At 43.2% G+C, this 23,287-nt stretch overlaps 1 protein-coding gene across 26 annotated transcripts in view; it reads right to left on the bottom strand.

The window, feature by feature from the left end:
- The window catches only part of LOC105470260 (kalirin RhoGEF kinase), a 700,354-nt gene that overhangs the window by 72,905 nt on the left and 604,162 nt on the right, over positions 1 to 23,287 (bottom strand). For 14 of the 26 annotated variants that reach the window (XM_071089172.1, XM_071089152.1, XM_071089145.1 and 11 more), the window contains 4 exons: positions 22,087 to 22,370; positions 20,869 to 20,973; positions 17,467 to 17,562; positions 3,665 to 3,795 (listed from right to left, as the gene is read on the bottom strand). In XM_071089172.1, coding sequence (XP_070945273.1) covers positions 3,665 to 3,795; positions 17,467 to 17,562; positions 20,869 to 20,973; positions 22,087 to 22,370 — 616 coding nt within the window. The remainder of the gene's footprint in view (positions 1 to 3,664; positions 3,796 to 17,466; positions 17,563 to 20,868; positions 20,974 to 22,086; positions 22,371 to 23,287) is intronic. The other 12 variants (XM_071089137.1, XM_071089139.1, XM_071089187.1 and 9 more) reach the window with 3 other exon arrangements.

The raw sequence follows: 23,287 nt of genomic DNA on the forward strand, positions 1-23,287 counted from the left end.
GTTAATTCTTTCTACCACACTATGTGCCACTCCCTTCATCTGGGTTTTCCCATGCTTATAATAAGGTAGGTATTGTAAAGCCTATTTTATATAAATGAAAATGCGGAGACAGAAAGATTAGGTAGCCTGACCATGATTATAAAGTGAGTAGCAGAGCCAGGATTTGAACCCAGTTGTTTAAGAGTCCAAAAACCATGCTCTTTCCCAGCAGCCCACTGCCTGGTAAACTACTCTGACTGGCTCTTGGGAGACCCTGAAGCCTCAAACCCAAACACTCTTTCTGTCTTTTGTCCAGACGCTAAAGAGCTTTACATAAAATGCTAATAGTTGTGCACAGGGGCAGGGTGGTGCTGTGCAACCTACTGGAGTCACACTCTTCCAATCTGATTGGAACGAGTTTTGCCTGGGACCACACAATTGCATTTTGGGCCCAAGTAGCAGAAGGGATAAAGTTCTGAGATGTCAAAGTGGGACCCCAGCACAAGGGTGGTAACCATTTTGAACCCAGGAGCAATTCATCTGAAATTCTTGCTCTGTATAGCCCCAGAAGCCACCACATTCCTGGGGCTGGGGCCTCTGGGCAATGGGGAGGAAGCAGAGGAACACACGCTTCTTTATCAGTGCACCCAGCACTTCCAACAGCTCCCTCTCCAGCACAGACAATCATGTGTTTTAGGCCACAGGAAGGAACTGGCAAGGCCAAATAAAAGCATTTAAATATATCTTTACCATGGCCCAAGTTACTGCCTAGTAGAAAGTGGCAAAAGAAAACCCACAGGAAAGTTAGAGTGGGAATGTGGGGCTGGGAGGGCCCTCTGGAGATGAAGTCCAGCTCTCTGTCTCCAAGCGATATTTTTATCCTAAGCTATTTGCTGACAGATGAGGACTATCTTTGGCTTCTCAGCCTCTAGAGAAGGGAACTGTATTAGGTGCTGCTAGTGGACCTGTCATCTTTTCCCTTGAAGGGTTAATGAAGTACCTGGGGAAACCACGATGTATTAAAAGACATTCTGAAAAGTGACATCAGGGATTTAAATTGCAGGTATCGCAAGGCAGTGCACAATTAATTGCCAAATGAACTGACAACAAGGCATGTTTTTCATGGTAAGTTCTTATTAGTAGAAGTTATTTACAAACAAATGTTATTCTTTGGTCCAACTAAAATTATTTCAGCTACATGTTAGAACCACTTCTAACCTCCTTTCACAGGGATAGGGAATGGCTGGTCTTCCATAGAAAATCTCTTAGATTCATTGCACCGACTGTTCTCTCTCTCGAGAACACTTTTTCTCTATGGCTTATTCCTTACCTCCCCCAGTCTTTGTGAAAATGCCAGGGCCATTTAAAATGGCAACATGGCCTCATTTTTTCTCTGGATCTCCCTTACACTGCTCTATTTTTTTTTCTTTTTCATGTTTCCAACATACTACATAATTAATTTTGTTTATTGTCTGACTTCTCCCACTAGAATTTAAACTTGCCATGAGAGCAAAGACTTTTGTTGTTATTATTTGTCTTATTCAGTGATGTATCCCACTGATGGTACATAACTGGTGTTAGACCAGTATTTGTTGAATGAATGACTAAAACTTGAAGACAAGTAACTCCATTCTCAACTTTTTTCTTCTCCTGGACAAATGACTATTTGTGTTCATCTTTTCTCCGTGGAGCTCTCATTTAACCCTTTGATGCCCTGCTGCCATCTTCTGGATTGAGTCTTGGTTCTCTACACCCCTCAGCCTCTGGCCTCACATATGGTTAACAGTGAAACACCTCTACACCACCCTTTCATCATGACCATAAAGTACAGCAGGATAGAACAAGGATGAGATATAGTAAGAGGAATGAGATACTCTAACAGTTGTATTTCCAGGATAGTTCAGGATGTGAAGAGGTGTGGATTTTGGCAAGAATGAGAAGAGGGAGAAGAGATGAATGAAGTGGGCAAAAGAGACAGCAAACTTTTGTGGCCTATTGTATCTGGACAATGGCTTAAATGACTGCTCAAAGGCCAGTTCAAGCTACATGCTAAGAGTAGTGACTGGCTTTGCCCAGGGTCACCTGCCACCTCAGAGGTTACCTTCCTGACTTAAGCTTTGTTTTGGCTTGACAAAGGACTAAGACATCAGCTCCAACACAGCCTCACCTGTGTAACAACCTGAGAAACTAAGGAGACTCAGTTTTGTGCAAGTCCTAGGAAATTTCCCTTTGGGGATGGCATTTCTCAACCTCTATCCCATTTACCAACTTCTTCAGGTTCCCCTTGAGTACTCACAAAGCTGAGTGGGTAAATATGGAATTACAGGATTTACATGCCACTTGTTTATCTCCACTAAGAAGTGATATGATAGCCCTGCTTTCACACCAGGCCTTCACTGTGATGTTCTCACTTTTGTTTCCTAGGAAACAAAAACTCATAAATAGACACTTTGTACATTTCCAGGTAACAGAAGGACCTGGTCTGACTTATTTTTGCTAGTTTTCCTGTCTGTGGCCAGGCTAAAGGAGTGATGAATTTGAGAGTGAGAGGCAGGCTAATTAACAACAGGGAGGGACCTTTCACACCTGCCTCCCCAATTCTTGCTACTGCTTATAATCTCTCACATGCTGAGCTATGTCTAAGACTCATCAGTAGCTCTGCTTCCAACATAGAGCCAAACCCTAAACAAGAAAACAAAAGTTGGTCAAGTGCGGTGGATCCTGCCTGCAATCTCAGCACTTTGGGAGGCTGAGGCAGGAGGATTACTTGAACCTAGGAGTTCCAGACCAGCCAGGGCAACAAAGCGAGGCTCCATCTCTACAGAAAATAAAATAATTAGCCAGGTATGGTGGTGCACACCTGTAGTCCCAGTCACTTGGGAGGCTGAGGCGAGAGGATCCCTCGAGCCCAGGAGGTCAAGGCTGCAGTGAGCTATGATCATGCCACTGCACTTTAGTCTGTGTGACCAAGCAAGACTTTGTCTCAAAAAAAAAAAAAAAAAAAAAGAAACTTTTGGAGGAGTTCTGCTTTTGTACTAGTGGTATCTGGTATATTCTTGATCAGCTCAAATAATAGATTGACTTCATATCAACATAGATAACTCTTGCATAACATGGGATTGTTCTGCACTATGAATTATATTTTACCACTAACTATTCAAAGTGGAGAAGAAGTTCTCTTGGAACTAATCCCAGAAACAGATGCAAAATTAAAACCTTTGGAGAAGGAGTAGAGACGGGACCTGCTTGGTGGTACAACAGCTCCTTCCTCTACATATAACTTTCCCACATTTGGGGAAATGTTTTCTTAGGTGACCACTATCAGACTTTCTGCCGCAGTCAGAGATTCTCTGATTCTACAGGCCCTCAGTAACAGTCTCATAGTTTCCTCAACTTTACCATTTTCCTTTTATCACCTTGTTTTAAATTTCTAACAGACCTATAACCACAGTTTGTCAGTAATAGCTGCTATCTCACAGAATATACTTTAGCCTAAACTTCAATCAAGTCAGTGCCGAAGTGGCTCAATGTTTATCAGTGCTATGCTGCACAGATCTGACTCTTAGAATGAATGATGTCAGTGGAAACAGCGTGGGGACCCCCTCTCGAATTCTCCCCAACCTTTGCCCATCATCCACCACACTCACGTGTGCACCACAGGGAGAAATCTGGGGAAGCCACTTACATCCTGCCTCTCAGGGCCTTGGCTTTCTGTTCTTCTTCTGGGTTTCTAGGAGGTGTGGGTGGGGCCATCCCCTCATTCAGGCAGCCCGCAGGGTCTTTCAAGCTCCCCCGGTATGAGCCTCCTTCTAGACTCTGAAAAGAAAGAAAAAACAGCCTTAGAAAAGTGTACTTTGAAAAGTCATTTGGAATCCCTGTGTCCTCCCAGCCTAGCCATAGACAACATGGAAAATCAGTAGCCAAGGCTGTTCTCACCAAACCACAGTGAAGTATTAGGAGACCAGAGACTTTATCCTCCTGCAGCAGGGAGCCCAGAGCTGCCACCTTCTCAGGCAACCAGGATGTACTTGGCATCTATGTGCTGCCAATTTCTCAGACATAATGAAATTGTCAAAGTGACTATCTCTAGGTAAGAGCTCCAGAGGTAATGATAATGATTGCAATTCTATACCAAATATGCAGTTACACAAAACAAGTGAAAAGGGCGAATGTGGTACTATAGAGGGAACTAAGGGTAAAAGAACCTAAATTTGAATCCCAGATCTGCTAGTCACTGAATGATTTATGTGAGATAGCTAAAATTGTTCCATGCTTCAGTTTTTCTCAGTTTTCAAATTAAATCTTCCCTCTCTGCAGATTTCTAAGGAATAGGCAGAGATAATAGCTGTACAACCCCTTTGAAAAGTTAAAAATGTCCTATGATGATGAGGTTTTCCCCTGTCCCCATGGATGGAACTATTAACAATAAAAATACTCAAAATGGAGTCAATCTTAACACTTTTACAAGTGTCCTGGAAGAAGGATTACACAGTGACATTTAGCATTTCATTATGCAAATTGGCAGGAGTAGTGTGGATACACAGTAAGGCTGGAGAGTAAGGTCAAGTTGGGCAACTGTAAAACAAATAATGAGAGACTAATCTAAGGCTATTCTTTATTATTATTATTATTATTATTTTAGAGACAAGGTCTCATTATGTTGCCCAGGCTGGTCTTGAACTCCTGGGCTCAAGTGATCCTCCCGCTTCAGTCTCCCAAAGTGTTGGGATTACAAGCATGAGCCAATGCACCCAGCCAGAATATCTATCTATCTTTCTCTCTCTCTCTCTCTCTCTCTCTCTCTCTCTCTCTCTCGCTCTCTCTCTGTCCGTCCGTCCGTTCATCCGTCCGTCTGTCCATCCATCCATCCATCCATCCATCTGTCCATCCATCTATCTATCTTTTTGAGACAGGGTCTCACTCTATTGCCGAGGCTGGAGTGCAGTGGTGCAATCACGGCTCCCTGCAGCCTCGACCTCCCAAGCTCAAGCAATCCTCTCACCTCAGTCTCCTGAATAGCTGGGACAGGCATGTACCACCACATCCAGCTAATCTTTTTTTTTTTTTTTTTTTTTTTTTTCTGTAGAGACAGGGGTCTCATTACGTTGCCCAGGATGGTCTTGAACTCCTGGGCTCAAGTGATACTCCCACCTCAGCCTCTCAAAGTGCTGGGATTACAGGTGTGAGACACCATGCCTGGCCCTAAACTGCCCTTACAAGATGCCTGTCTAAACCAGCTACTGCAGCTAACAGAAACAGTTTCATTTAGTAGTTTTTGAAAACATTAGCCCTAAGGTTAAAGTCACAAAGATTTTTAAAAATGCAGTCCAAAAAGGTAGCAGGAAGTAAAGGCTTCAGCCTGGCCTTCAGTGAGCTGCACTTGGAGTATTTGTCACAATGCTCTTAGTTGCTCTATTTTAACATAGGCTAAACAGAGGTAGAAAAGAAAGGTCCAGAGAAATAAATAAAAAAGCAATGAGGTTCCTGTTGGTCCATTTTATAAAAAAGATGGAGAATATAAATATTTGAATCTGAAAAACATAACACAGCAGAGATATCAAACTTCTTCCATCCCCCTCACCCCCAAACTGACAAAATGTGCCAAGGGCTAAACATGTATTTGTTACCAACACTAGAAACTGAAACTAAGAGGACAGGGTCTTCAAATTTGAGAGAGAATTTCTTTTAACTTGAGATAAAGGTATTCACAGAACAAGTAATCGGCCATGGAAGTTGTTATATCCAGAGCAGCAGTATAGGCTAAAAATATGGAAAGGTCAAGAAGGGTTTAGCTCAATTTATAGATACAGGATCTGTAACCTGTCATTAAGGAAATGAGAGTGTCTGGTGCTGAGGCTTGACAACCAAGCACACAGGCAGGCATTCCAATGACATGTCTCCTGGTGCCATCACCAGAGACAGGCTCCTGGGCAGATGGGCCCAGCTGGTGATTGATTTGATTACATGCCTTTTACTTTCCCTCTCCTTCTCCTCATTGTCCTGTTTCAGCCTTTATTCTGCAGCCTGTTGAGTGGTAGCATGGTGACTGCAATGCCTGGGAAACAAGCCCTGGTTTATAGGCTCACTTGACCATTAGATACTGCTGAAGTTCATTCACAGGTCCATCCCTTTGCCCTTAGAAGAAATGAATGTTTTCCTCTGGTGAATTGCTGCTCGGTGGTATCCTCTGTGCTCCTACCCCTTCCCAGGGTGACATCTCTGCCCACAGGCACTCCCATGGAGCATCCAACTTCTTGTGGTCCACTCTCAACCTTTCTACAGAACAAAGAACATCTGAGGAGTCCATTCTGTCAAATGGGGAAATACTTCCATCTCCTCCTACCTGACCTGTTCTATGAGCAAAGTAGCCCAAGTTATCTCCAGGGGAGGACTCGCTGGGATGGCAACAGTGATAGAGAAGGACAAGAGAAAGAAAGAATTTGGCTAAAGCTATATGCTAGGTAGTCTGCCTAAAACAATGAGTTTGATTTTAATGCTTGTAATAATTCAAGAGTGATTGCCTCTGAAGGCCTACCTACCTATGCTAGAGCTGGGATACTGAGCCCCAGCTAAGGGCAACTACAGCTGACCTAAAATTGTCTGTTCTGCTCCTGGGAGAAAAAAGGCAGTGGTGGCCAGGTTTCTGCCACAGTGAGGACTTCTGTCCCACCTGGAGCTCAGGGCACAAGTAGTCTTAGAGGACAAAAGGAAAGGTATATGGGGATAGAGCAACAAATGTTCCCATAGTCGATCCAAGGATGGGGAATAGAAATGCAAATAGATTCAAATATGTGATGAAGTGTGGAGGAAGGTCATCCCCATGTTTAAAATGAGCACATTTCCTGGGCGCTGGATCTGAGACCATATACTCATAACCTGCCCCTCCGCTGTGCACCTGTAAACACTCTTTTCACACTCCCTGCACGGCATTCATCACATAGTATTGTAACCACTGATTTGAATTCAGGCAAATATTTATTGAACATCTACTACATGCTAAATATTTGCAAAGTGCTGGAGAAACGAGGATGAATAAGACAAGGCTCCCTGGCCTCCATAATCTAAGCCAAAATGGGTCTCTTGTAGAGAGACAGGGTACAATGGAGGATGAACAAAAGGAGCAGGTGGCTCTATGGTGGGGTGGAGAAGCAAAGGAAAGACTTAATGAAAGAGGCAATGCTCGAACTGAGAACGGATAAATGAGGAGAGTTTCACTGGATATGCCAACGGGAGGACATTCCAGGCAGAAGCAGCATTGTGAATATAGGGTGAAAGAGCGAATGACGTGGGGGCAGCCTGGGAACCTGAAAGTAGCCTGGTGTGGGCAGAGTACAGAGTGTGAGGGAAGGGGGTTGGCAAATAACTGTGTGTTCTGTGAGTCTGGGTGAGTAGGTATTAAAGGAAGAGGGAGTGAGGAGTGAAAATAGAATCCTGGAGAAGTTTGCAGGGATCAGATCATAAGGAACCTTGTCTGCATGGCATTCAGAAGTAGAGACTTGGCCGGGAATGGTGGCTCATGCCTGTAATGCCAGCAGTTTGGGAGGCTGTGCTGGGAGGATCATTTGAGCTCAGGAGTTTGAATCGAGCCTGGGCAACATAGTGAGACCCCACTCTACTAAATAAAAAATAAAAATTAAATTAAAAATAAAGAAGTAGAAACTTTACCTTCTAAGACCAATGATGGGACAGTTGTAAGCAGGGAAATAACATGTTTAAGACTTAGAAATGTCAGTCTTAATGCTCCAAAGATATTTTCATAATTTGGGACAATGTCTCTGATGTGATAGTAAAGAAAAACAGAACTTAAACTTTAAGTATTCTATGATTAATTATACTATTTTTAAAAGGGTCTAGAAGAAAATATATCAAAATTTCAACACTGAATATGTCTAGATGATGATTTATATTTATACTGTTGTCATTTTTCCAAATTTTTTTGAATAAGCGTATATTTCTTTTATTAGTCAGAAAAGAACTATTAATTTAAAAAAAAAATGGAAAAGAGGCCGGGCGCAGTGGCTCATGCCTGTAATCCCAACACTTTGGGAGGCTGAGGCAGACCGATAACCTGAGGTCAGGAGTTCAAGACCAGCTTGGCCAACATCGTGAAACCCCATCTCTACTAAAAATACAAAAACTAGTCAGATGTGGTGGCACAGGCCTGTATTCCCAGCTACTCGGGAGGCTGAGGCAAGAAATCACTTGAACCTGGGAGGTGGAGGCTGCAGTGAGCCGAGATCACGCCACTGCACTCCAGACTGGGTGACACAGCAAGGCTCTGTCTCAAACACACACACACACACACACACACACACACACACACACACACAAAAAAAAAAAAAAAAAAAAAAAAAAAAAAAAAAAAAAAAAACAGTAAAAGAAAGATCCCTCTAGCAAGAGACGTTAGACTAAAATCTGAGAGGAAATGATTGCCAACAGTCCAGGGAGGAGAGGATTTTGAGCATTAACCCTAGAGACTGCGAGCTCCCTATAAGGAAAATTCTGTGCTTGATTTCAAAGCCTGGTGTACAGGAGGACTCCAAGAATTTATTAAATATGCTATGTAACTCTTGGGAAGGGATCAAAGCTCATGTGATGAGACAATGGGTAAGCTGGCTGGTCCAGTACCACCTACCACACCAACCAATCACCTCTTAGTTGCTCCTCTTTGATAAAAATTTGCATATCACAACTGTTAGGATGGCTATTATGAAAAAAATAAGATATCGGGGTTCAATTTCCAGACAGGGAGACAGCAAAAAAAATAAAAATAAAAAATAAGAGATAACAAATGTTGGCAAGGGTGTGAAAAAAAGGGAACCCTAGTACATGTTGGTGGGAATGTAGATTTGTATAGACATTGTGGAAAACAGTATGGAGGTTCCCAAATAAATTAAGAATGGAATTATTATATGACCCAATAATCCCTCTTCTGGGTATATATTTCTCTTCTGGGTAGGTAATGAAGTCAGCTTTTCTTAAAATATCTGCACCCCCATGTTCATTGCAGTATTATGTACAATAGCATGATATGGAAACACCTAAGTGTTACTGATGGTTAAAGAATCTGTGATACACACACACACACACACACACACACACACACACACACACACACACACAGAGAGAGAGAGAGAGAGAGAGAGAGAGAGAAATATTATTCAGCCTTAAAAAACAAGCAATGGGGAAAGGATTTCCTATTTAATAAATGGTGTTGGGAAAACTGGCTAGCCATATGCAGAAAACTGAAAGTGGGCCCCTTCCTTACACCTTAAACAAAAATTAACTCAAGATGTATTAAAGACTTAAACATTTTTAAAACCTAAAACCTAAAATCCCTAGAAGAAAACCTAGGCAATACCATTCAGGACATCGGCATGGGCAAAAACTTTATGATTAAAATACCAAAAGCAATGGCAACAAAAGTCAAAACTGACAAATGGGATCTAATTAAACTAAAGAGCTTCTGCACAGCAAAAGAAACTATCATCAGAGTAAACAGGCAATCTATAGAATGGGAGAAAATTTTTGCAATCTATCCATCTGACAAAGGGCTAATATCCAGAATCTACAAAAAACTCAAGCGAATTTACAAGAAACAAACAAACAACCCCATCAAAAAGTGGGTAAAGGATATGAACAGACATGTCTCAAAAGAAGACATTTATGTGGCCAACAAACATGAAAAAAAGCTCATCATCACTGGTCATTAGAGAAATGCAAATCAAAACCACAATGAGATACCATCTCACACCAGTTAGAATGGCAATCATTAAAAAGTCAGGAAACAACAGATGCTGGAGAGGATGTGGAGAAATAGGAACAGTTTTACGCTGTTGGTGGGAGTGCAAATTAGTTCAAACATTGTGGAAGACAGTGTAGCGATTCCTCAAGGATCTAGAACCAGGAATACCATTTGATCTAACAATCCCATTACTGGGTATATACCCAAGGGATTATAAATCATTCTATTATAAAGACACATGCACATGTATGTTTATTGCAGCACTGTTCACAATAACAAAGACTTGGAACCAACCCAAATGCCCATCAGTGATTGACTGGATAAAGAAAATACGGCACATATACACCATAGAATACTATGCAGTCATACAAAAGGATGGGTTCTTGTCCTTTGCAGGGACATGGATGAAGCTGGAAACCGTGATTCTCAGCAAACTAACACAGGAGCAGAAAACCAAACAATGCATGTTCTCACTCATAAGTGGGAGTTGAACAATGAGAACACATGGACACAGGGAGGGGAACATCACAGACTGGGGCCTGTCCGGGGTTTGGAGGTTAGGGGAGGAATAGCATTAGGAGAAACACCTAATGTAGATGACGGGTTAATGGGTGCAGAAAACCACCATGACATGTGTATATGTATGTAACAAACCTGCATGTTCTGCACATGTATCCCAGAACTTAAAGTATTAACAACAAAAAAGAGATCCTGCCATTTGCCACAACACAGATGGACCTGAAGGACATTATGCTGAGTGAAATAAGGCAGATACAGAAAGAAAAACATTGCATGATCTCATTTATATGTGAAATATTTTTTAAAAAGGTCAAAATATATACAAAAATATATACAGATAGAAAATAAAACAGTAGTTACCAGCAAGGTGGAAAAGGCAACTAGGAAACGGGCATGTAGGTCAAAGGATACAAAGTAGCAAATCTGTAGCATGAACAGGTCTAGAGACCTAATCTACATGAGGATTATCCTTAATAAAATTATATTTGGAATTTTTGTTAAATACATACATTTAGCTACTCTTTAGGTACTAATTTAGATTTCCACCAAAATTTTATTTAACTAATTAAAATCTAAATTTTAGCTACTCTTGTCACACATACACAAAAAAGTAACTGTGTGACATGACAGATATGTTAATTTACTTCACTACAGTAACCATTCCACCATCTATGGGTATCCCATAACATCATGTTGTAAACCTCAAATATACACAATAAAATTTATGTAAAAAAATAACATATGGTTGTGGCCGGCACTTTGGGAGGCTGAAGTGGGAAGATTGCTTGAGCTCAGGTTCAACGCCAGTCTGGGCAACAAAGCAAGACCTTGTCTCTGCTAAAAATAAAAAAATTAAAACATCAGCCAGGTATGGCGGCACAAGCCCATAGTCCTACTGACTCAGGAGGTTGAGGTGAAAGGATTGCTTGAGCCCGGGGGATCAAAGCAGCAGTGAGCCGAAATCAAGCCACTGCACTCCAGTCTGGGTGACAGAGCGAGACCCTGTCTCAAAAAAACCGAAAACAACAAAAACCTTACATAATATTCTCTGGACATAAAGCATTAGATCTAAGTCATTCCGAGGCAAACTGTTGGTGGGTATAGGGACAATACATAGTTGAAAAGCTGAAGTCTGGATTTTCCAGGCCAGTGACATTTCAGGTTTGTAATTGGGTTAAAAACATTTTGTGGAGGCTGGGCATGGTGGCTCACACCTGTAATCCCAGCACTTTGGGAGGCCAGTGCAGGAGAATTGCTTGAGGCCAGGAATTTGAGACCAGCCTGAGCAACACAGTGAGACCCTGCCTCCACAAAACAAAAACAAAAACAAAAAAAAATTGGTGGAAATCTAAACTTTTACCTTCTTACAAGAACCTCAGGAATTGGCCTGGTGTGGTGGCTCATGCCTGTAATCCCAGCACTTTGGGAGGCCGAGGCGGACGGATCACCTGAGGTTGAGAGTTTGAGACCAGCCTGACCAACATGGAGAAACCCTGTCTCTACTAAAAGTACAAAATCAGCCTGACGTGGTGGCACATGCCTGTAATCCCAGCTACTTGGGTGGCTGAGGCAGAAGAATAGCTTGAACCCGGGAGGCAGAGGTTGCAGTGAGCCGCCATTGCACTCCAGCCTGGGCAACAAGAAATAAGAGTGAAACTCTGTCTTAAAAAAAAAAAAAAGAACCTCGGGAATCTCTTCCACAAAAGAGTGCTAGAAGAACCCAGTCCCTGGAAACACACACCTCTGCAATGGATATGGTGAGGCCATTATTTTTTCCCATCTGGATTCTGAACTTTTGCTAACTCCACCTGGCTATTGACAAAACAAGTGAATTCTTCTAAAGGGGGCCAAAGCACACACACAAATACAGCCTGGCCATAGCCATGTTCTTCCATGACCCACAAGGCTGGCCCAAGGAGGAGATGAATGCTGTCAAAGTAGGAGAACCAGAGAGCAGGAAGTCTTGCTGAAGCAGGTAGGGCACATTCTCAGGGTGCCAGGCCACTAAGTAGACTAAACAGGAGCTCAGTCCTGGCCAGTCTCTTCTCTAAGGGCAGAGGATTATTAGCCAGGGTCCACTGGGGCCATGCTGAGCCCAGTGAACTATGCCGGTGTGTCACCCGATGATGAGCTTAGAGAGGGGCGGGCCTTCCTTCTTTTCCTTCTTTTCCTTCCCTTCCTTCCTTCCTTTTCCTTTCCTTCCCTTTCCTTCCCCCCTTCCCTCCTTCCCTCCCTCCTTCCTTCCTTCCTTCCTTCCTTCCTTCCTTCCTCCCTTCCCTCCCTCCCTTTTCTCCCCTTCCCCTTCCCCTTCCCCTTCCCCTTCCCCTTTCCTTTCCTTTCCTTTCTGTAGAGACAGAGTCTTGCTTTTGTCACCCAGGCTGGAGTGCAGTGGCACGATCTCGGCTCACTGCAACCTCTGCCTCCTGGGTTCAAGTGATTCTCATGCCTCAGCCTCCTGAGGAGCTGGGGTTACAGGTGCATGCCACCTTGCCCAGCTAATTTCTTTTGTATTTTACTAGAGATGGGGTTTCACCATGTTGCCTAGGCTGGTCTTGAATTCCTGAGCTCAGGCAATCTGCCTGCCTCAGCCTCCCAAAGTGCTAGGATTACAAGTGTGAGCCACCACACCCGGCCTAGGGACTTTCTTTCTAGAGTCTCGATCTTTCATGCCAGGAAGATGGTAGAATTCTGGGGCTCCAGGACTTCAGTTTAGAGATACACTAGATTCTCAAGGCCTTGTTTCTCAAACTTGGGGAATAAAACCAAATTGTATAGACTGTTAAGCTATTACTCTGTAACATTCACCCAACCAATCTATCGCTGGCAAATAGTAAGTTTCCATGTGCCCAGCTTCATACCAAGCTACAAGAGATAAGGATGACACACTTCCCTTTCCCTGTCCTTCACAAGGCAGTTGAGGAGGCTAAGAATTAACCTTTGTAGATGCTTGATTATCAGTTTACAAAGCCCATTCATACCTACTCAATTATCATCATAACTCTTTTGGGATTAGATTTGAATAGACAGAATCAGCATCACTAATAAGTGAGGTAAAAGAGAACCCCAAGTAGACTAAGTAATTTTCCCAGGACTATACAGTAAGCAGCAGAGGCAGGACTAAATCTTAGGTCTTCTGATTCTTTACACACTCACTGCCAGCAGCAACAGTCCACAGGTCTAGAAAAGGGTTTATTAAAAATCACACAGTGAAAGCAGGGGGAGCTGTATTCCTGGCTTAAAGATAATACTTTAATGCAAAACCCAGAAAAAGAATGTTATCCCTATCTGGGGAGATGGGTGAGCATCCTTTCTTGATAAACAAGAGCACCGATTAAAGACCAAGGCTGGTGGCAAGACCACAGAAGGGCCCATTAACGTCCAGAAGGACTCATTGGCGGGTAGTGAGTCTTCAGAAGTTTTATCTGCACTTCAGATAAACCCTGTCTTTGTTCCTTAACAGTAGGTCTTGTGCAGCAGTGATCCTAACTCACCGAGGCAGAAGCTTTGGTATAACAATGACCATGCAACCATAAAGCACCGGGGGCAGCTCTGGGAGATAGGAACATGGGGGATCTCATGGCCTTTGGGTGGAGCTAGGAAGCCAAATGAATTCTAATGCAGAATTTGGCACCATGGCTTGAGCAACCAACAAAGCACAAAGACTTTAAGGACTAAGTAAAGTCCAAGAATACCAGATGCTCCTGTAAGACGGAATTGAATTCTGTAAAGTGGAAAGAACTTTATTAGTTCTTCCTCATATGAAACGAAGAAAACTCCCACCCACAGGTCTAGGTTCTGCCCTCTGGGGTAGCAAAGAGTTAGTTACTCTTTGCAACCTCATTCCCATGGCAGTGCTTCAATTACTAGAAGACAGCTCTTATGTGTCTTCTCCTAACTTCTTCCCATACTTAACCTTGGTTTCCTCAACTTTCCTTCAAATTACATGGACCACATGGTCTGGTTATCTCCTCTGGGCCCCTCCAGTTTGTTCAAGAACATTGTAGAAGGTTGCATTTAGAATAGAATAATAGAATACATTGGCTGGGCATGGTGGCTCATGCTTGTAATCCCAGCACTTTGGGAGGCTGAGGTGGGCGAATCACCGTGGTTAGGAGTTTGAGACCAGCCTAGCCAACACGGTGAAACCCTGTGTCTACTAAAAATACAAAAATTAGCCAGGTGTGGTAGCGTGCCTGTAATCCCAGCTACTCAGAAGGCTGAGGCATGAGAATCACTTGAACCTGGGAGGTGGAGGTTGCAGAGAACAGAGATCATGCCACTGCACTACTCCAGCCTGGGTGACAGAGTGAGACTCTGTCTCAAAAAAAAAAAAAAAAAAAAAAAAGGAAAGAATAGAACGCATTATTCACACACCGCTCATGACGTGTATGGTCTGAATACCTTTGAATACTATTGCTTCTCTTGATCTGTACATTGTACTTTCATTAATCAAGCCTGTGATAATACTCGCTATCTTGGCAGCTATCACACAGTTGTACTTAGTCAAATAAACACTCCAGAGCTTTTATGGGCTCTGGATCTTTTCTTCTTCTAAGCTGAAGAACTGATAAGGAATAGGACTAAGAGTCTTGAAGGTGAAAATACAACTTAGTGCTCTCAAGCATGGCTGAGATATTCTCAACCTAGTACTGTTACATTGCTACCCCATGTGGGAAGGAAAGAAAGAGAAAGTCGTGGAAAGGACCAAGAATCAACTTTTGGTAGGAAGATTCTAAGAAACCAAACCACTGCTTCCTTTTTCCTTTCTGTGACGTGAGCTTGGTTTTACATGTTAAGCCAAAGATAGCTCTAATTCTGGGCTTACTGTAGGTCCTCAAGAGTAGTTATTGCTGGAAGAAGTTAAATCCTTCATTATGGCAAACTCACCACAGAAAGGACATTCATTCGACAGACATTTATTGACAGCCTATAATAAAGCCAATCAACACCAGTGCCATCCCACATCCCCTCTTCTCTAGAAAATTTGCTTTGATGGGACTTTTCTATGTCTTTGCTTCTTAGCAGTAGTAGTAGCAAAAGGTAATCCAAAATATAAAAATAAGTGTAAAAGACTTTTTTTTACTAATAGAGCAAAAATAATAATAATAATAATATCCTAAATGACTTACCATCTAGCTAGGGAGGTAAAATGCAAATGAAAACATTCAGATATTTGAACAGATTATGCTACAGAGCTACTTAAGAGCTGTCCCAGGCGGTATGTGGCTTTCATAATTACCATGGGATTACAATGGAAATTTGGCCTGGGCTGGTCAGAGGAGCCCCTGTAGAGAGGAGATTTGAGGAGGACCCTGAATGACCATTATGCTCTAGATCAGCAAACATAAGAGGGAGAACATTCCAGAGAAGTGGGGCGATATGAACAAAAACTTGGAGGGAAGAAAGCCAAGTATGAGTTTGAGGATAGCAGAGAAAATAATTTGTTTGGAGCAGAGTTCATCAACCAAATAAATAACTAGATGCTGGAAAGGTAGGTTGGAGAACAGGCTACAAAAATATCAGAATATTAGATAAGTGTGGACTTTATGTATAGGCCAGTGATTCCCAAACTTTGATTATATATCTCTGTCATTGAAAATAATTTTGTTCATGTACCCCCAAACATGTAACTTGTCTATAAATTCTATATCTATGCTACTGTACTATCATTATATACATAAGAAAACACACATAAAACCATTTTAAAATGCTATAAAGAGGCTCAAATATTTTCTTCCCATACCCCAGTAAGTTGTCTTATGTACCTGAGGGCACCCCCACATTGGAGACCACTGCTTATGCAGCCAAGAGGGAGGCAATAAGCAGTGTTTACAGAAGACCAATTTGGGGTGAAGGCAGACTGGGTGGGGAAAGGGCAGGCAATGGCTACTGCAATAGTCCAGGAATGAAGTCAGAGCCCAGGCTCAGATGGTAAAAGAAAAAATACAAAAAAGAAAAAGGATGACTTTAAGAAAAAAATTAAATATAGCATTTGTAGAATGAAGAGGGTATATGGGTTGGTGTCGAGAGGAAGGGAGAGCAAGTGAGAAACACCAGGGAGGGGTCTTTGAAAAATCAACGTAGTACCCACAAGACACTTAACTCCTGCTGGTAGGAAAAGGAGAGATGGCAGGAAAACGGACAACCTTCAAGAGTTTGACACTGGGTACCAAAAACAGCAGGGTTTTTTTCTTTTCTCAATTAGAAAGGAAAATTTAGCAGGAAAAAAAATAAAATCATATGTATTAAACCTCATTTATACAGGATATGCTGGGATATTTGAAAAGGGAGTTACTATAGTCAAAATATTAGGTAGCTTTCCATAGAGAGCATCCATCATTTTCCTCTAGCTCCTGGGCCAAGTGATTAATAAGACTGCCCAACAGAAGTCTGGCAGAAGCACAGACATTTATCCTAATGAGAATTGCAGGAAAAGCTAAATGGGTGATATGGATGAGTGTGAAAGAAAGGAAAATGCTTCCAGGTGTCATTCTGTGGTGACACACTTAAATGCAAAAACATGAGTGGAGGAACAGCTCTATCCTAATGAGCTATCTTAAAAAGGGCCCTTTCACCAGCATTATGCCAAAACCCCAAACCTGCTCAGGCTCATCACCTATCCCTCCAATCGGCTGATGGGTCAATGAGACAGTCACAGGCTAGACAGGCTGCCAGTGGCTTATGTTCAGTTTTTCCCACCATGGTAGGGCTAGGCACTGGCTCTCTTAATTTATTGTGGTGAGGTATCCACACACTTTTGCCCATTCCCCTTTATAATCAGCAGTCTACTTTTGAGAGACTTTGCAAGCTGGAAGGCTACCCAAGGTCCCTCATAAAATTTCCTAGTGCTATCAAAGATCCAATCAGTGTGTTCTAGCATCACAGTGCACTAGCTTCTGGCCTAACCAAATATATATCAATCGCTGACTGAATGCCACTTGCCTGTGGGCCACTGGATCAGACTTGCAATGAGTTAAGTTTGTCTTGGATAGTTTTCAACTTTCATCAACGCTGCAGCCCCCAAACAATCTATTAATTCCCTATGCCCATTCCCAAACAAAGTCAGAAAGGACTCTGGGGTACAGTTTTTTAGAAACCATCATTAGCTGCAATCACATAGGAGGAATGAGGACAGGTGAAAGGAGAAAACGGCAGACAGATGCAAGGCTGGAGCAGCGTGGAGGTGAGACACACACAGAACTGCCTCCGGGACCCCCACTTACCAGCTTGTTTTTGACCAACTTTTCTATTGCACTGACAAGGTCTGCAGCAGTAGGTACTTCAGTGGAAGCCTGCCGGGCTGCTAGCAAAGAGGAGGACTGCAAGACATCAGGCAGCAGAGGAAAAGCAGATTAGCAAGGAATAAGGAACAGTGATCAGGAAGTAAAACAAAGTCCAAAGTTCAAAGCAGGGAAGGGAAGCAAAGTTCTGTGTTTAGAGGGAACAGGTGACAGACGGAGAACAGAGTGGGTGTAATACAGGCTTGCCCAACCCCTTATCAGAAATTCTAGCCAGCAGCAAATGGATGGGACTAGGCTATCCTTAGGCAAGCCTATGAAGGAGGGGAGAGGAGGAATCACTGACTTCCTGGGAGGCCTACAGGCCAGGGCTGCACCTACTGACAGCAACAGCTTGGAGGGTGGGGGCTACTGCTCTGTGGGCAAACAAGACTTTAGCCACTACACAGTTGCCTGTTGCTGTTTCAGGGTGTGAAGGATTCAATAAACTCAGCCTCCAGTGTGTCCAAAAAAGGGAAACAGTCCTTGCTTTACTATAGCCTTAAATATAGATCCTTATTATGTGTCTAGCAAAAATGCTAGGGGCAGGACCCTTAGTGACCAGCAAGCTAGATACTCCCTTCCTATATTCTCTCCCTCTCTCTTCCTCTCCGCCTCTGCCCCTGACACACATATACCCCTACCAAAGCACAGCTGGCTCTGGTAAGGCCCCTGAACCGGAACACTAGGAAGTAATAAAAGACTTTAGCAGGAGTCCTGAAGCAGCCAGGAACTATCCTGTTCATAGTAAAGAGAGACGACTCCAGGACCTTCCTGTGTCCCCTTTCCCCTGCGCCAGCGATGAGGAGTTGTCTGTGTGGTGGTTTGGTCAATGGTTTGGGGCTTCCTGCTCACTGAAGGACGGCGGTTTTTTGTTTGGCTTTTTCTTCCTTCTTCTACCTGAGAAGAAACTGGGGCAGAAATGGTTAACCCCCTACAGTACGTGTGTGCTTTTACTTCCAGCTTATCAGAGCAGAGGGCAGTGGTGTTCCCAAGGCCAGGACACAGGCTCCTTTGAGTGTGCCCCTTGGGTTAGAGGAAAAGTTCCAAAAATGAAGCTTCTCATCTAATCTAAGTTACTTTATTAAGTCTTTGCTTCTGAGATGGGAGGAAAATAATTATAATTAAGGAAGATATAATAATATTATTTTTCTGTCTTGGGGAATGCAGGAAAAAGCTTACGTCTATGTGGAAAATCAAGTTATCCTCTTTTTAATCTAGTAGTCCTACTCCTGGAAATTTATTCCAAGGACAGAAGTCAAAAGAACAAATGCTTTATATACACAGTGATCTGTATGTAGTAGTATTAGCCACAGTAGCAAACAATGGAAACACCCTGTTACAGTGTCCCCAACAGGCTGATCAAACACATTATGGAACAGAAAATAAGCAAACTTTTCTCCAGCTATGAAAATTACAGCTAGGAAGAAAACAATTAATGCAATTTTAGGAAATGGTAGCAAATAAAACATTGGACATATCATATGCATATTATAATTGTAAAAGTAAAACGTACACACATATGAAAAAGATTAGAAGGAAACATGGAGAAGACAATTGCACAATATTACAATGGTGAACTTTTAAAAATTCCTTTGACAGTGTTGTAAAAATTGTTTTAATAAATCCAACTCCATTTGTTAGATGCTCTGAAGTTCATCCCACTCCCAAACATTGATAAAAACACACAGAAATCAAACAAGCAGGAATAAGGAGAATTCGTGTATCTGAAAGGAGACTGTTGCCATCTGCCCCATTTCTGGGTAAGGAAAAGGCTACACAAATAAAGGTAAGCCAGAATTCTCAGTTAAAAATTATCCAGAAACAATGTAACATCCATTTCTGTAAACAAGCTGTGTTTGAAGGAGTTAGAGAGGGTGGTGACCTTATGCAAGCAGGGCCCTTGCACAGAGGGCTGTGTGAGACATGGGCACCCTACTCCCCAGGCCACGATCGCTGTTTATAAAACACATTACAAGTAGGCAGGGTCTCATTCCCATCTCAAGGTGAAGCACCAGCACTTCTGTCTCAGAAACGCAGGATGGCATAACACCAGCCTTCCTACTATGTTTCTTCCCAGTGATCCAGAGTCAAAGATCTGGCCCTGAAGACAGGGCCACCAACATCACCTAGGAGGGGCCACGACTAGGTGAGTCACATCATGGGGGCAGCTGTCACATCTCAGAGTCCCTAGACTCTGTCCTTCCAGCCTTCCAGAGGAAGACTTCAGTTAATGTCTGTGGGTTAACAATTCAAATGCAAAGCAGAGAGAATTAAAATAAGAACTGAGATGTCACCAGAAAGGACACATCCGCAGACAGTGCTTTTTGAATTGTGTGCTCGATGGTACTACAGAGATTTGTTTCCTGCTTACACTTGCTGGGCACCTCCTGGAGGGAGGCTGTCCCACTACAGGACAGAGCACTAGAGAGCACAGGAGAGCCTGGAGGGACAGGTAGGCAAGCCGCCACATCCACTACCACCACTGCAACAAAACAGCACTCAAAAAAGCAAATTGAAAGTGACGTACAGTCAAAACCCAAAACTGCCACTTCCACGTCTAGAGTCGAAGAGAATCAGCAACACTTAAGGCAAGAAAAACACAGTGACATGAAAGCAGGGCTGCAAGGAGACTGAGTGGCAAGTGAGGGAGAACACAAAGCTGCCCCAAGCCTCGGGTCAGTACCTGGAAGTACATCTAACCCACGCTTCTGCTCCAGAACAATTGGGATGATCACCGGGTGACTGGAGACACAGGGAGCATCGATAAAATACCAGTGAGCCTCTGTATGCCAGTGGGCCAGGGAATCTTGCAAAGCAAAGACAGGCAATTTCGCATATGAGGTTTGTCCACCTTTGACAATAACTTCCCCTTAGCAGCATCTCCATTTCTCATACTGTCATTGCAAAATTTGACCAACACTGGGCTTGACTGGTAGCTACCACTAGTTAGAGTTTAGAGTTAAGTATAGGGAATACAACTAACATGTAGGTTGTACAGTCAGGTATGACAAAATGGTTGTGGACTGGGACTACCTGGAATTGCTCCTTTTAGGATGTGCTGCTTCCAAAGACAGAACCATTACCTTTTATCAACAGGACAAGACACCAGGCAGATTCCCACTTTGAGAATTCTGCACACACCCCCTCCACAGCCTAGAATGAAGCTGGACCTCCAGGGTTGGGGAAGGGACACCTACCAAATAGAGACACAATTGACAACAGCATGGATTCATGCAGAGGATGAGATAACATGGGAGAAAGAGTACAACTACCCCCATCACACACAAAAAACAAAATCACGCCCTGCACATTGCTCTTTTAAGTGAGAAAGGAAAGAAGTTCTACCATTTCATCCTGTGTAGGGTCGTTGTCAAAAATCTTCATAGGCGGTGGGAGGGGTGTGTGTGACTCTTCATCCGGCTCATCTTCACCCCAACCTTTCTTGCTCTTCTAGAACAAAAGAGCAGCATTAGTTACTGTGTCACAAGCTAAACATGCCAATGGTTCTGGACTTGACATTAACAAAAATAATACATAGGAGGACAGTTCCTCCCTCAACTCACTCCTAACTGTTCAGTCACAATTTCCTCTTTTGAAACATGGATACACCTGCTTATTTCAAATGAGAGTGAGCACCAATGGGGAACACACACACACCCCCCAAAAGAAGCAAAACCAGCAACTATCTATCTTATTGATTAGCAAGAAAAGAAAAAGCTGGAAGTAGTCAGAGAGAGCCTAACTTTTACATTTTTGTAAAAAATGCCGCCAGGCTCAGCTGCCATTTCCAGAGGGAGAAATGGCAGGTAGCATAAAATCACAACAAGAGGGAGTCTGGTTACACATCACAAAGAAGTTCTTAGCTACATCAGTGATTAGAGCAGGATTGTGTGCCAAATAAAACAGGTATCTCATTTCCCCAACCAAAACATATCCAGTGTCTTTTGGTTACAGAATCTCAGCTTCGTCCAGCCTAACTTTGGCTACGGTCTCTCAAACCTTCCAGTACGGGTATTCATTAGTTTTCATGAAGGCCCATTTAATCATTGGCTGACTTCCTGATTAAAGTTTTTCTTTGAGCTGAGACCCTGCCTATTGTAATCTTCATCTGTTCATCTGGAGTAACTCTGGATGGCGTATTCTTTTTGATGTGTGGCACTGCTCAAGAGACTTGAAAACAGCTATAATCTTCCAGCATAGTCCTGTTTCCAAAGTGAAACAATCTTCATTCTTTTATTCTAAATATAAACAGGTCTAGTTGGTTTTAATGTAGTCCTTAGTAGAGGTAGGGAACTAATGACCAAATGACTCCCCTCAGGCCCAGGTCCTATCTCCAAATCTGGCAAATGGTTTCTGTCTGCTGGATGTCTTAGGCGCTAGTCAGTTTCTGAATCGACCACAAATCAAACTGGCCAATGTCTTTAGAATAAAATGAATCCAAATCACTTAGGCTCAAGACAACACACTAGTGGAGATTTGAGATGGCCTAGTTGACAAAACCTGAGGAAGGAGACATGTCAGAAGGCCCCCCTGATGGACAACTCTGGGGCCCCATGTAAGTACCTCATCAGCGCTGTCACCCTGAGGGGTTGTCTCATCCCCAGGCTTGGGAGATCCCAGGTCAAAGCTCTTCCGACCATCCCGAACTTTCTTCTGCTTTTTGATGTTTCCATCTGCTTTCCCGCTGTTGAGCCGACGCACAGGACTCGTCAGCCACTTCTTAAGGGTGTTGGTGGAGCGCTTGGGACCCGGGGAACTATGGATGGAGTTCAGGGAGGGCTGGGCCTGCAGGTTGGCCACGGACTCGGACTTGCCTCCATTCTCACTTGAGGAATGAGAGTATGCATCTGAGGAAAAGGGACAGACACAGCCATGTCAGAGGCAGTGAAGGCAGGCCGCAAACCTGGGAGTGAGACAGCTCCATCCTCAGGAAGCTAGGGCACAAGGCAGAATATCCAGGCCAGCTGTAGACCCCAGTCCAGAGAACCCTCTCAAGAACAGCAAGAAAATGTTTGACTCACTTAATTTTTAATGTATGAAGCACCATTCCATACAGGAGTGGGCAGAAGACAGAGACTCCTGCCTTCGTGGAGTTTACATTCTGGTGGGAAACACATATAATAGACTATAACAATAAAATAAGCAAAATGAAAAGTATGACAGGTGGTGATAAGTACTACATCAAAACGTAAAGTAGGGAAAGGGATTAGGGAATGCTGGCGTTGGAAAAGAGGGTACAGGTTGAACAGTTGGTCAGGGACAGTCTCATGACATGACATGTGAGCCAAGGCCTAGTGGTGGTGACGCCATCTGGCGAAGGGCCTTCTGGACAGAAGAGAAACACAAAGGGCCCAAGGCAAGGCCTGGGGTGGCCTTGGTGGAGTAAGCCAGGCGGGATCAGTAAGAAAGGAAGTCAGAAAAGCTGCCGGGAGCTGGGTCAACAAGCATGTGGTGGGCCAGTGTTATGCCTCTGGCTTTTACCTGGAGTCAAAACCCACTGGAAGACTCTGAGCCAGAGTGATAAATATGGCTTATATTTTTAAAGGTCATTCTGGTTTCTATATTGAGGGCAAGTGGAAATAGGGATACTGGTTGGGAGGCTACTGCACTATTCCAGGTGACGGATGTTGGTGGCTTAGAAGTAGGGTGGTCCTAGTGGTTGTTAGAAGTGATCAGATTCTAGAGATGTTTTGCTGGAAGGGCCAATATGATTTGCTGACAGACTGTGCATGAGATATGAAAAAAGGGTCAAAGGTAACTCAGG

Source organism: Macaca nemestrina, chromosome 2 (genome assembly GCF_043159975.1).
Source record: "Macaca nemestrina isolate mMacNem1 chromosome 2, mMacNem.hap1, whole genome shotgun sequence".
NCBI lineage: Eukaryota > Metazoa > Chordata > Mammalia > Primates > Cercopithecidae > Macaca > Macaca nemestrina.